General features: G+C 33.7%; 1 protein-coding gene across 6 annotated transcripts in view; it reads left to right on the top strand.

Moving 5' to 3' along the window:
* Positions 1-14,749, top strand: part of LOC309500164 (uncharacterized protein) — a 24,061-nt gene extending 9,312 nt beyond the window's left edge. For 4 of the 6 annotated variants that reach the window (XM_082171728.1, XM_082171732.1, XM_082171729.1 and 1 more), the window contains 14 exons: positions 1,997-2,017; positions 2,391-2,414; positions 2,807-2,830; positions 2,922-2,951; positions 3,413-3,436; positions 3,999-4,028; positions 4,455-4,481; positions 4,791-4,820; positions 5,104-5,139; positions 6,212-6,250; positions 7,349-7,396; positions 8,253-8,291; positions 11,924-12,088; positions 12,414-14,749. In XM_082171728.1, the coding sequence (XP_082027854.1) occupies positions 1,997-2,017; positions 2,391-2,414; positions 2,807-2,830; positions 2,922-2,951; positions 3,413-3,436; positions 3,999-4,028; positions 4,455-4,481; positions 4,791-4,820; positions 5,104-5,139; positions 6,212-6,250; positions 7,349-7,396; positions 8,253-8,291; positions 11,924-12,088; positions 12,414-12,478 (602 nt within the window). In that variant the 3' untranslated portion in view covers positions 12,479-14,749. The remainder of the gene's footprint in view (positions 1-1,996; positions 2,018-2,390; positions 2,415-2,806; positions 2,831-2,921; positions 2,952-3,412; positions 3,437-3,998; positions 4,029-4,454; positions 4,482-4,790; positions 4,821-5,103; positions 5,140-6,211; positions 6,251-7,348; positions 7,397-8,252; positions 8,292-11,923; positions 12,089-12,413) is intronic. The other 2 variants (XM_082171731.1, XM_082171730.1) reach the window with 2 other exon arrangements.

The raw sequence follows: 14,749 nt of genomic DNA, 5'->3' as shown, positions 1-14,749 counted from the left end.
TTTCTTTAAAAAAAAAAGTTATTGTTCCCAAACTTTTGAACGGTAGTGTATATTGTTACAAAAGATTTCTATTCTAAATAAATACAGTTCTTTTTAACTTTTTATTCATCAAATAATCCTGAAAAAAGTATCTCAGGTTATAAAAAAAATATTAAGCAGCACAACTGTTTCCAACATTGATCATAAATCAGCATATTAGAATGATTTCTGAAGGATCATAAGACATCAAAGACTGGAGTACTTGCTGATGAAAATTCAGCTTTGCATCACAAAAATAAATTACATTTTAAAGTATATTAAAAAAGAGAACCATTATTTTAAATTGTAATAATATTTCATAATATTACTTTTTTTTTTTTTTTTTAACTGCAGGCTTGATGAGCATAAGAGACTTCTTTCAAAAACATTAAAAATAGTAATGTTTCCAAACTTTTGACTGGTACTGTATACCCACCGGATGAAGAAGGGTCGGCCTCCACAGAACATAAAATATTCATAAAATAGACAGTTCTCCATTACAGACATGACTGCTCTGAAAGCGACATTTAAAAAAATCACAGAGACCTCAAACAGAAAGCACAAAGCCTGTCTTTAAAGTGAATTTCGTTTTTTATTAATTGTATCTTAATTTTAATCAATGTTTCATCAACCAATTGCCTGGATTTAATAAATAATAAGTAAATATAGTAGAAAATAGATAATCATCACACGGAGGCGCCGGCGAGTGGACTCTTGTCTCATAAATGAACCGAGACTCAGCGTAAGGTAGGCTACTTGCCTCACAGACCTGAGAAATATATAGAAAGCTTGAAATGTCTACTTTTAAACAGAACAATTCAAAACGAAAGAAAACAGACTGCTCTTATGTAATCCAAAATGTGCATTTCTCTCTGGCGCGTTCTGCGAAGGTCACGACGCATCGTCAACTTCATCTTTGCAGTCGACACAGAAAACACTTGTTTATTAATAAACAATTAAAATGTCTCCTTGCTATATTTGACATATTCATAATCATTACTTTTGCCGGTTCTTTGTGACAGCTTTTAGATGCTTTATTGGCAGCGCCACCCACATGTTGAACGCGTCACACCGCATCAGCACCGAAAACATGATTTTTTTCTAATCTAAAATCAAAAATCGTGATACGAACCGAATCGTAGGTTTGGTCTATCGTTACAGTAAGATGAGAAAGCAAGAGTTTATGGTTGTAAAAAAAAACAATGGAACATCTTTGCCAAGCGCAAACCAGTACAGAAGTAGGCTAATCAATAAATTATCGGGGAGGGTCATGCCTTTTTTCACAATCATTTTGGATGGTCATAGAAAAATTTATTGCTGGCGAAGGGAGGGTCATGTATTTTTTGACTACAGATCTCAAAACTCCTCCGGTGGCCCCTTAAATAAAAAACGAACAGTCCCTAATATGATTTTTTCATAGTCAGTATTTTTTATTTTTGCTGTTAATTCTGCTTATAAATAAATCACTAATCATTTGTGATTGTCCAGTATTAAGCTGCATGAATTTAATATACTGATGACTGAATCATATACAACCAGTGGTAGATATTAACAAAGTATTTTTATTTCGTTACTGTGCTTTAGTACATTTTGTATTTTTATTTGTAAATCCTCACCCGTGTATGGAAGTGTTTCCGGCACTAAATAAAAATAAAATAAATAAAGGTAATTTTCACTCTTTTATCGCACTATTCTGCCTTTTTTCCCTCGCAATTGTGAGTTTGCATCTCACAATTCTTGTTTTAATTCACAATTGTGAATTATAAAGTCATAAATGCGAAGCAGAAATTATTAAAAACTCACAATTCTGACTTTCCAACTCGCAACTGCGTATTATATAGTCTTATATATTGTAAGATATAAATACATTTTTATTTATATATTCGCACAGTATTTTCTCAGTGTTTCTGACATGTTCACCTGATCAGTAATTTTGAATCTCCTCTTTTCTGTTTCTATGTGCTGTTGTGTCATGAAGCGAAGCTCTCCAAACACCTGTGTAAGTATTAAAGCGGATACAGCAACAGAAAACTTTGCTTTGTTGTTTGATATAAAAACATTACAGGTGTCACACATCACTGAAGTAATTTTCAAATATATATAAATTAATATTAACCAATAACTTAAGTGATAAGTATTGTTGATGACACTTTATAATATAGTCCCATTAGTAAATGATTAGTATGCACTAGTGAACTAATGTTAACAAATGGAGCTGTTTTGAGAAGTTTTACTGCATTGTTTATTTTGTTAAATCACATTAATGATGGATTTAACTGATGGAAATCATTCTCAGTGTTTCTGACATGTTCATCTGATCATTCACTTATAATCTCCTCATTTCTGTTTCTGCGTGCTGCTGTGACACGAAGCCGAGATCAATGAAACAAAACTGGGTAAGTGTTAAAACTGAAACAACTGAACTGAAAACCACAGCTTTTTTTAATACTTCTGTGTGTCTAGTGCATTACACATTCATCCGGTATTTTGGACAATAGTTTGGAGTATATATAAAAAAAAATGTCAAAAAAACATTAAAAATCAAATATTCACTTGTTCCTTTTTTTATGAAATTTTGGATCACATCAGAGGATTATGTTTGTTCGGAGCATTTGACTGAAGACATAAAATATGCAAATAAGTATTGCTTATTTCATGGTGACTTTAACACACAACGTTACTGTAATTGTGACAGACCATTAAGATGAAGTGATTATCGCACAGTATCTCCTCAGTGTTTCTTCATCTGTTCCTCATTTCTGTCTCTATGTGCTGCTGTGACATGAAGCGAAGGGCTGTGAAAATGAAATAGGTAAGTATTTTTAAAGTAGAAATGATCTTTCATCTGTTCATTCACTTATAATCTCCTCATTTCTGTTTCTATGTGCTGCTGTCACACGAAGAAAAGATCTCGGAAAAACTAAAGAAAATGTGTAAGTATTACAGCTGATACAGAGAAAAAGTTCGCTTTATTGTGCGACGGTACAGTTTAAATGTACAAAATAATTTTCATAGGCAAGATTTCTTATTTTTTGAAATCATATGTTTTGCCTGCATTTGATTTAGTACAGTATTTAATGAACTGTGTGACTGTCCAGTATTGAGCTGTATGATATTAATATACTCATGACTGAATCACATAAAACATGGGACATACGGATTTAGTGATTTGGGCGTAATACAGGAATGGGGCCCAATACAATTGCACACATTGACAACCTTGAGGTTCCTTTTTTTACTGTTGTGATGCTTGTTGTTGCATGACCGTTTCCCTTAGTTGTGTCCAATGTTGAATATAAAGTCATACAGATGATGAAGCTCATGAAGAATCACACAGTATCTTCTCTCTAATAATCTCCTTATTTCTGTTTCTATGTTCTGCTGTAACTCGAAGCCGAGGACTGTGAAAGAGAAATACGTAAGTTTCACAGCTGATACAGCAAGAGAAAGTGTAGTTTTATTGTGCTACAATAGAGACTAGTGCTGAGGAAACGCAGCTTTATTAAGCGTAATCCACAATCATGTTACAAATAGCTGGGAAAAGGTCAAAACCAAAGGCAAACATTGAAATCCAGGAAACCAGGCTAAAGATCAATACCATAATATAGGGAATCCTAGCGAGAGCTCAGAAATGAAGTGTAATGTATAGACTTGTATCTAGGCAGAGAAACACCTGAAGTTAATCAGCCACAATGGCTTATGGGAAATGCAGTCCAGGATGAGATATAGCAAAATAAATAATAATTGTTCATAGTCAATAGTTCGTCATTCAGTGACACATCATCACTTAACTAATTTCAAAACAAAATACCGTGGAAAGTATTGTTTATTAATTCACATTATGCTTTAATGTTCACACATAACTTTACTGTAATTGTTACTGATCATATAAAGTTATGTAGAAGTGATTATTAGAAGCTCATGAAGAATCACTCAGTGTCTCATCTGTTCATTCATCTCTGTTTGGATGTGACATGAAGCGGAGATCTCCAAACAACTAGAGCAACTGCGTGAGTATTACAGCTGATACAACAAAACAATTTAACTTTATTGTGCTACTGTAGATTTTAAATGATTTTTCAGAGTCAATATTTATCATTTTCATGTTCTGCTTGTGTGATGTGTGTGATTGTCCAGTATTGAGCTGCATGATATTTATATACTGATGACTAAATCATACACAACATTACAGTAATCGTTACTGATTGCTAAAATGTTGATTTAAATAATAATAATAATAATAATATCTGTGTTTCTGCCAGTAAATCTCACAGAACTGCTGAAAGTCAGTGCCAGTTGGCCTAAAGTCACAGTCCTGCTGACTCTCGATCTGTTATTTTGAGATTTGATCTGCGCTGTGTGTCAGTGTTTCTGACATGTTCATCTGATCAATCACTATAATCTAGTTTCTCTGTTTCTATGTCCTGCTGTAACAGAAGAAGAGAAGATCTCAGAGCGACTGTGTACGTATTAAACCTGATGATAATAAGCTTTATTGTGCTACAGCAGAAATTCTTTTTCTTAGTCAATATGTATAATTTTTCACCACATGTTCTGCTTGTGAGACATTAATATGCTGATGACTGAATCACATACAACATGTGATTTACAACATTACTGTAACTGTTACTGATCATTAATATGAAGTCATGTAGATGAAGTGATTATTAGAAGCTCATGAAGAATCACACAGAATCTTCTCAGTGTTTCTGACATGTTCATTCACTTATAATCTCCTCATTTCTGTTTCTACGTCCTGCTGTGACACGTAGCCGAGATCTCTGAAAACATAAAGAAAGTGTGTAAGTATCACAGCTGATGCAATGAGAGAAAAAATCGCTTGATTGACAGTAGGGTTTAACATTAAGACATCACAGGTGTGAAACTCTCCTGAACCAATAAATGCATTGCTATGAAAAGTATTGTTTATTGATAATTCATGTTGGTGATGGATTTAACGGATTTTACTGATCATTAATAAAAAGTTATTAGAAGCACATGAAGAATCACACAGTATCTTCCCAGTGTTTCTTTATCTGTTCACACACTTATAATGTCCTCATTTCTCTGTTTCTGCTGTGACAGTTGAAAGCAAGAAACCTGATTATTCAGAGCGACTGCGTAAGTATTACAACTAAGACAGCAAGTGTAAAATGAGGAGACTGTTTGCTGATCGCCAATTATTGTTATTGTTTTTAATAACTACAAAAAGTACCCTTTCACACCAAAAGTGAAATAAGCTTTAGACTGATCACAAATGTTATGTTTGTCTAAAGTTATTTCTGCTTATTAATATGTTTGAATTGGATCCTCGAACTGGTTAAAGTGAGATTAAATACATTAATTATATTTGTTTAATTTAAAATATTTAATTATAAGTTTTTATTGACTTTGATGAAAACTGAATCTGTTTTTGTACAAGTGAGAAGAGTAAATGCTAACATTTAGTCTAGAACTGCAGCACACACGCACACATACTCACACACTCACACACACCGCTCTGCGCTTACTCACGATTTCTCTCAACATGGGACAGGAGAGCTGTCAGTCAATATATGTAACTATAAATGAAAAATAAATGAAAAATAACTCAGTACAATTTAAAAGTAATGTGTTACTTTACTAGTTACTTGAAAAAAGTAATCCGATTACATAACTCAAGTTACTTGTAATGTGTTTCACCCAACACTGTTAATAAATGTTAATTCCCATTAAAATTTTTGGGTTCATTTTAAGCAAGCAATATAATATTTTTTTTTTAACAATAGTTGAGCTAAATAAAACAATTTCAAACATTTAACCCAGCTGCTGATATTGTTCATTCACATTAACGATAGCTGGGTTAAATGTTTGAAATTGTTTTATTTAGCTCAACTATTGTTTAAAAAATGATTATATTGCTCGCTTAAAATGAACCCAAAATTTGATGAAATTAACATTTATTAACAGTGTTGGGTGAAACACATTACAAGTAACTTGAGTTATGTAATCGGATTACTTTTTTCAAGTAACTAGTAAAGTAACGCATTACTTTTAAATTTACAACAAAATATCTAAATTACTTTTTCATTTATTGTTCATTTATATTTACATATATTATTTACTGACAGCTCTCCTGTCTTACAGGCTTTTGCATCTGAACTCTTCATCTGATCACTCACTTATAATTGAATTTCTCTGTTTTTATGTGCAGCTTTGACCGGTGCAGAAGAGACCTCTGAACAAGAAATACGTAAGTATTACAAATTAAACTGCAAGTGTGAAATGTGTTTTGTTGAAGGGTTGGGCCGATAGGCTAACAGACATCACGATGTTGAGCCGACATTTATAGTATAAATATTTTGTTGAATTAACTCAATTTTAAGACAAAACTGAAACTTTTACTCTGATACTTTTCTCCAGACCCTTTAATTACATGTGTGACTGCAAACAACACCTGCAAGAAAAGCTGTGGGTCATTGTTAGTGTCGTATCAAATAGACTTAGATACTTTAGACACTTTTATTCATGGCAGACCATTGAAAATCGCCACACACAAGACTCAGAAATGGACTTCTGGAATTAAATATGTTTTTGGCTTTTCTCATTACCGCAACAGCCTGAAGAAATCACTACCATTAAGAAAGCTAATACAGTTCACATCATCTTTTAAACTTGAAACTATGAAATCATTCTAATAATTTTGACTGATTTCTCTCTCATTACTTGCAAAATGGCTATTGCAAAATTACAACTTAATTTTTTAATATATTGTATTAAAACCTGACATATTTTCAAAATGATGTGGCAAACCTGAAAGAACATAATGTATATTCTTCATGTGCATTTCAAATCAAATGACTACATTTATTAAATGAACACCTGTTGCGGTAATGACACATAAGTTGCGGAAATGAGAATTTCAACAGAAAATGCAATAAAATACAAACATTATTCATTCCTTTGTTAAAACTGCTATTTGTGCAAGGTAGGGAACTGGGTTGTCATCATTATAATATTTGTTTATAGTAGTAAATTACATGTTTTATTTTTAAAATCTTTACCACTATGGTGTTTTAATGGTTTTTGTGATAATCACGCAGCTAAAACTTTACACTGTTCTGTTGCTGACCTGCATTCGTAACTGTTTTCCTGAGCTATTTAGATACATTTTGTGTTTTTGTTTTTAATGCCGCAAACCAAAATGGAGGCCATAATATGAAGAACACAAATCATGTACAAACTGATAAAGTCACTTCAGTGATCTTTGTGTAGTGATTTCAATCTCTGATGTTCACATGCAAACACTTGATCTAATGTCTACTTTGGCTTTGTATGTCTCTGTGTCTAGATGCTGATGTCACACAAGAAGAGACATCGAGATCAGAGATGGAGAAAGGTGCATTCATGTTGAAGAAGTCAAGTGATAGGTGTTGATAGGATATTCAGAGACAGTCTTTGGGATGTGCTGGAGGAGACTTTACAGAGTGCTCACCTCTTGCATTGTCAATTCAAGATCTTGAACAAAAATTGATGCACTTCTTGATGGAAATAAATGTTGTGATGTTATTTCCATCAAAAGATTCATCAGATTTTGGTCAGTATTGATGACACTGGAAAAAATGCTTCTTCTTTTTTTTTACTTAGTATTTTTGTCTCGTTTCCAGTCCAAATATCAAAAAATTCTTAAATCAAGAAGCATTTACTAGATGAGTAAAATTGCATAAGATAGTATGTCCTGTTTTCCGGGGGAACTAATCAAAATTAAGTGAGTTGATGTTTAAAAAAGCACAATTATCTGCCAATGGGGTCAGAAAAATAATCTTAATTCAAACAGCAACAAGATTATTTTTCTTACCCCATTGGCAGATAATTGTGCTTGTTTTAAGCAAAACTCACTTAATTTTTATTTACTTAATATCTTATGTAATTTTACATCTTTAGTAAATGGATCTTGATTCAATAAATGTTTGATATTTGGACTGGAAACAAGAAAAATAGTACAAAAATACTAAGTAAGAAAAGCATTTTTTTTGCAGTGTATTGACGTCCTGGAATATGGTCATGATACATATTCCTACATGGTTGTTTAAAAAAATTTTGTGAGAAGACATTTCTTTCAACTCTAATAAATGAAAAGCTAAAGTATTAGCCTATTAACCCCTTTTAAAAAAAGTGTTTATCATTACATATCACTGTCGTTGTACATCATCTATTCATTCACTATAATCTAATTTCTCTGTTTCTCTGATCAGCCTTGACTGATGAACTGGAGAACTCTGAAAAAGAAATATGTGAGTATTACAACTAAAACATCAAGTGTAAAATGTGTTATGCTGTGCGACAATAAATGTTCAAGGAAAAAGAAGTGTGTTGCTTTGCTAAAACCCATAAGCTTGATAAAGTCTGATCTCTATAGCTGCTATAGCCCACAATACACATGCTGTGTGTGTCAAACAAAATACATTTTGCATGTTAATTAATGGTTAAATGATTGCTTTTTAAAATCTTAAAATAATAATACAAATCTGTATAGTCGTGGTTAAAATGATGCATTTACTGAAATGAGAAGTCACACAGAACATAAATATTAAGGGTGTCACGATTTCGATTTTAAATCGAAATTGATCGAAAATAATGCTCAATCTCGATTATCGAATCAAAAAATGGAATCGTCGATGCTGCCACGTAGAGGTCGACCGATTCATCGGTTTTGCCGATTAATCGGCACCGATAGTTGATTGGTGGAACTATCGTTATCGGCAAAATACATACCGATAGTTTTTCCTGGTTGCGTCCGTTGCTGGAGCAGCTGAGAAGCGCGCGCTGTCATTCATTACACAGTAAGAGAGAGCTGAGAAGGGTCTGCTAGCATCATGCAGTACAAGAGCGGCCTCTAGAGGTGTAATAAAAACTATCGCTGATGCCTCGTGTTGTTTATTTCGACACGTGATGCTGCGTGCTGCACTGAGAGCACACGCTGCGTGGAGAGCGCTGACATCAGATGCGTGTTTATAGCACCGACAGCTAAAAGGCAGCCTATGTATTACAGTACATTTTGTCATATCATTATAAAGCGATTAATTTGTTGACTAAATGCTGCATTAGTAGAGAAAGAACAGCACAACAGTATGTTTGTTTGCCTTCGAGGCTGAGAGGACGCTAACATTAGTAGGCTACCTCAAGCTGTTAAAACACTGACAAAAATAAACGTAAGTCCGACCCGAATGTTTAATGTCACAATTGTTACCTCTATTTGCATTAGTTTATATCCAGCTGGTCACTTTTATGCATTTAATATGCAGAGAAGTTGCATATTTAAAGCTAGAGACGTAAGATAGCAAACTGATATGTTCATACAGCCGACAGAAACATATAAACAAATCAGAAAAGCATTCGATTTCGGTAATTTTTTCGTCATCACTTTAATACATGTTTTGTTATTTTGATTAGATAATCATCAAGTGTTTATAAAATAGAAGCAAAAGTGTGAGACTATACATTTAATATTTATGTCATTTCAATGCTCTGGCATTGTAGATATTTAAGCATGACTGTTTGGATTTATATGACATGATAACACTTACAATAAAATTCCATATGTGACATTAACTAAGGTTAATAACTTCTGTATAAGGATTGTTCATTATTTGTTAATTAACATGTAGGCTACTAATACATTTTTAAATTAAGGTTTTTATTTGTTAACCATAGTTAATGCACTATCAAACTAACATGAATGATCAAGGTGCAATTGTATTGCTCAAATATTATACCGATCAAATTTTGTTACTTTTTTATTCATTAAGTTCGCTTGAAAAATAACAGTTTAATAGTTACATTTTGAATGTAACTGGTTTTATTTGTTATTTAGAGTATTACTTTTTGCTTCAGTTTGAATGAATGTCTTTTATTGACTTCAATATTTATTCATATTATATATTTATTTCATTTAGCATGTTTTCATGGTTCAATACAGTTTTATTATTTTTATAATAAAGTTCAGCACTGTTTTACTTGGAGTGTTATGTTTGTTTTTATCCAGTATCAATTTTAAAAACTATCGGTTGATTAATCGGTTATCGGCAAGTATGGCCCAACCTAACTATCGTTATCGGTAAAATCCACTATCGGTCGACCTCTACTGCCACGCCCCCATGTCACGGCAGCTCGTCTTGCCTGTAATAGGTAAAACTCCTTTTCTCGAGAATATTGAAGCCTTTATTTTAAAACACATTGCAGCTGCACAGCGAGAGCATCATATCTCGTCTGAGCGAGCTGATTGTCTGTGCTGCGGCAACTGCACGAACCTATGGCAAGTTAGCAGTGGCGTACGGTCCAATGGGAGCGCATGGCGCCCTGCCAACTTCGAGCGCGCCAATTTGGACGCGGCTGGAGAGTGTAATTCACAAAAGACTCGCCAAAGGATTTTAGGTTTAAATCGACTGAAGCGAAAAGTACCTGATATGAGCGAAATAGCACGGCAAGGCAAAGCAGTACTCGTTCCCTTATCTCTAAGGGAACCGAGGTTACACAAGTAACCAAGTAGCCTTCGTTCCCTTACGAGAATGTTCTCTCGTACTGCGTTGCAAACGCTGTGGGAACCCAATTTAAAACGCCGTGCTATTCGCCTGTGACTGCTCTGAGGAGTCCAGGGAGCCCCGGGACTGTAATAGGTTATATTGTTTAAGTTTCCAATTGACTGAAGATATAAGTTATTGTTACATTATGTTGTTAATAAACGTTTTAAATTTGACAATGTAGTGTGTGGTATTGCGAACAAAGGTCAGATATTATTATATTGCATAAAAGTATTAAAATGGCATAGCTTGTGCTTTCAATTTATTTTTTTAAAATCGAGAATCGAATCGAACCGTGACTTTAGAATCGAAAATGTAATCGAATCGAGGATTTGGAGAATCGTGACACCCTTAATAAATATATTATTTTATTTTTAAATTGTAATCTTTGAAACGCCTCTTGGGCATCAAGTGCAGCTCCTATCTCTTTGAATGAGGAAACATCAAATTCTCCAAAAATGTTCACTAAGCTTATGAGTACATTTCATATTTGAAAACACTAATGAAACTTGACAACAACAACAACAACAACAGTCTCATAAAGCTTGTTTATTATGTTCAAATAGTGTTAAAACAAGCTTGTTTTTCATGATAGACCAGCCAATGCGCAGGCATGAGCGCGAGTCTGCCTGTTTCTATAGCAACCGGAGCTTCAGCTGCAGTGATGCGATGACTTTACTAATCAACGATTGGCTGTCATTTAGAAGGCGGGGCTTATTCGCAATATTGGACGTTGCACTTTCTCCCATTCATAAGTAACCGGAGTGTGCCGTGTCCCTATATATGAAGTCTTTGTCTTCACACAGAATATGGAGAAAGAACAGGCTCCTCACGTGACAGGATATTCCTTTTAAATCTCTCTGAATCTCCTATCCTTTAGTTTTCTTTATTCTTTATTCAGATCCCCTTTAGCTTCCACTGAGTGGTTGCTAATCTTTCTGGGGTCCACAGAGCAATACAAGACAAAAAATACAATTATTCCAAATTAAATCATCAAACTACATCTTAGCAGTAGCAGCACATCAAACATACAAGTTACAACATACATCTACTGTACATATTTTAAAACATATCTTTATATAAACACATGAGTGCTTTTACTCTTTCGGACATTGATGGGAACCATTTTCCAAGCAACAGAACTTCGATAAAGCAATGTCTTTTTCATCAAATTTGTTTGTGGACAAGCTAAAAAAAGAGTTAAGCCTTACTCACCGTGTTTTATAGTCCTAAAAATCCTGGTGATCCTCTGTGACTTCTGTGTAGTAATTTCGATCGTTGAGGTTCGCGTGCAAACACACACTTGATCTAATGTCTACTTTTTCTTTGTATTTCTCTATTTCTAGGTGCTGATGTCTCAAAGATGGAGAAAGGTGAAGGGGTACGGCGCATGATTGTTGCAGAGACTGCCTTAAGTCGAGCGATAGGTGCTAACATGACATCCATAGACCGACAGGGCAGGAGGAGCATTGCAATCCGTAACCCCAGTACTATATGTGCTGGAGATCATGGTGAGTCTTTTGATTTTTTTTTTATGTAAGAAGGGTTTGTTCATTCAATAGTATTCGTGTATAGTTACGATTGTTACTGCCAGGTGAAAACAGCCTGTTTGTCCACATAACCTGATCACACTGAAATACAAATCTCCATGCCATTGAGTGGAAAGTGTGTTTTAAGCCTTAAGCCTATGTTAAATTATTTTGTACATTTAATTTCTATTGGTAATTTGATGGTAAATTATTGACATTCATTTTGATTTCTCATGAACGGCTTCAGAATTGATTTCCAGATTTCTCTCTTATATTCATTTCTGTGATTGTCTCTAATTCCTTCCAGAATCATCAGGAAAAGAAACACCTTCTATTAGCCAAATAGATGAGGATGGAGAGAATGAGCAGTAGAAGAAGAGTTCAGTTTGATGAGATAAGACACGCCCACCAGTGTCAATCACCGTGACATCATCAGCATTTCAGCTCAGTCTTTTATAAGCTTCTAGACACCATCCAGTGAAAGTGAGAAAGAATCAGTGTCTTTTGAGCTGCTAAAGTCTTGTGTGAAAAGCTTCTTTGGGTTTAGATGTGTTGATGGAAACACTGCCATATATAATTGTATTATTTCTTCACTACATGCCTCACCTTTAAAGTGTTACTCTTAACATAATACTAAGTTGACTCTCACAGCTTTAATCATTGACAATGATTGTCAGAAATAGCACACATATTTTAAAGATGTGTTTTACCACAGCAGTATCTCTCAAACCATTCAATGTGCTGTTTTATATAATTAACACTAGTACAAGGAGTTTTTGTTTGTTTTTTTGGCCAAGTAAAAACAAAAAAAACAGTGAGGCTTTAATTTATTTGAAAGAAAACACACTGCATTTTACTAGTTTAGACCAAGCAAAACGGCCTACGGTATTAGGTTTGCCAGTAAAGAGCTTCTAAACAAGCTATTTCACACAAACATCAGTAGGTGCGTTTCCATTACAGATTTGCGCAAAACATTTGCAATTTTTTTTCTTCTTTTTTTCCCCCTAAATGTCGACAAAGAACTATTGCAAAATGACTCCGTTTTCATTAACCTATGTTATGCGACTAACATTTCATTTTTACTCTTGCGATAAGTCATTCCAAAAATCATGGCAACGGTCGTTGGTAGGTTTATGTATATCCCAGCCAGTGCACTGGCCATTATTATTATTAATGGAAGGAGACGTATGTGTGTTATCCAAGCATTAATGGTGAGGAAAGACCCTTTATACTGTGAGCGGCACATATGAGGTGTTTCTGGGTGTTTCTCCCTCAGTTCTGCTTCGAGGTCTTGATTGTGGCATTTATTTGAGGTTTAGAATCCATTATTCCTGTAATTCTTTTGTCTTTTATGAATTTAATAAAGAACTCTGTCTCGTATTCTGTCCAAACACACCGCGTCGTCTACGTCAGGTGACTGTAAGTGCGCAAAAACTGTTTCCATTGCAGTTTTGCAAAATATTTCTTTTTCGAATTGCCTGAAAAACCACCTCATGCGAGCGTAAAAACTTTTTTGCGATAAATGGGAGTTTGTGCAAAATTGACGTGTTTCCATTGGGCGTATTTTCAATGCGCAATTTCAATTTGTGCAATTTGAAGGGTAATGGAACCGCGGCTAGTGTCTGCCATTAAGAGTCATTAAAGGGACAGTTCACCCAAAAATGAAAATCCTGTCTTCATTTATTCACTTCATTTACTTTTTCCCAACATGCATTCATTTCTTTGTTCTGCTGAACACAAAGGAAGATATTTTGATGAATTTCGGTAACCAAACAGTTGATGGACCCCATTCACTTCCATAGTATTATTTTTTCCTGTTATGAAAGTCAATGGCTGCTGTCAATTGTCTGGTTACAAACATTCTTCAAAACTTCTTCTTTTGTGTTCAGAAGAAAGAAACTCTTACAGATTTGGAACAACATTCGGGTGAGTAAACGAAGACAGCATTTTCATTTTTAAGTGAACTATCCCTTTAAGTACTTATTGGGTTTGTTCAACTATACATTGATTTCTTCAATGACTGTATATGTTTAGATACATCGGTTTGCTCAGGTATATATTGGTTTGTTGAACTATTGGTTTAGATACATCTGTTGGATCGAGTATAATATTTTTTTTAAGTACATTGATTTGTTTACATAATATATATATATCACATACCTATATATATATACCTATATATATATATATATATATATATATATATATATATTGGTTTAGATATATACGTATATGGAGGGCAAAATATGTTTTTTTTTTTTTTAAATATATGACTACATGAATTTGTCCATTCCTATACCAAATGTATGAATGGCCAAACATTTTTTAGTAGAAAACATTTACATAAACATTTTGAAACACATTTTAGCAAATATATTTTTTGCCTTTTTTCATTTTTGAAATATATAAAAAAATATAAGTGAAAAAAATACATGGTGTATATTTTTATCTTTTTTTTATTTTTTTATATGTTTATTGTGCAAACTTCCAAGCATGTTACAGACAATAAACAGGTCAACTGTAAATAAGTCTGGCATTTTACCATTTTCTTTTCCCTGGAGGTAGATCTTTTAAAGAACATAGATGAAGAATTTTTTTTTTATAATAATAATAATAATAAAAAAAAAAAAAAAAAAAAAAAAA

The sequence above is a fragment of the Leuciscus leuciscus genome (genome assembly GCF_965113295.1).
Source record: "Leuciscus leuciscus genome assembly, chromosome: 1".
NCBI lineage: Eukaryota > Metazoa > Chordata > Actinopteri > Cypriniformes > Leuciscidae > Leuciscus > Leuciscus leuciscus.
Note: the sequence above shows the minus strand (reverse complement) of the source record. Positions and strands in the feature narration are given on the sequence as shown.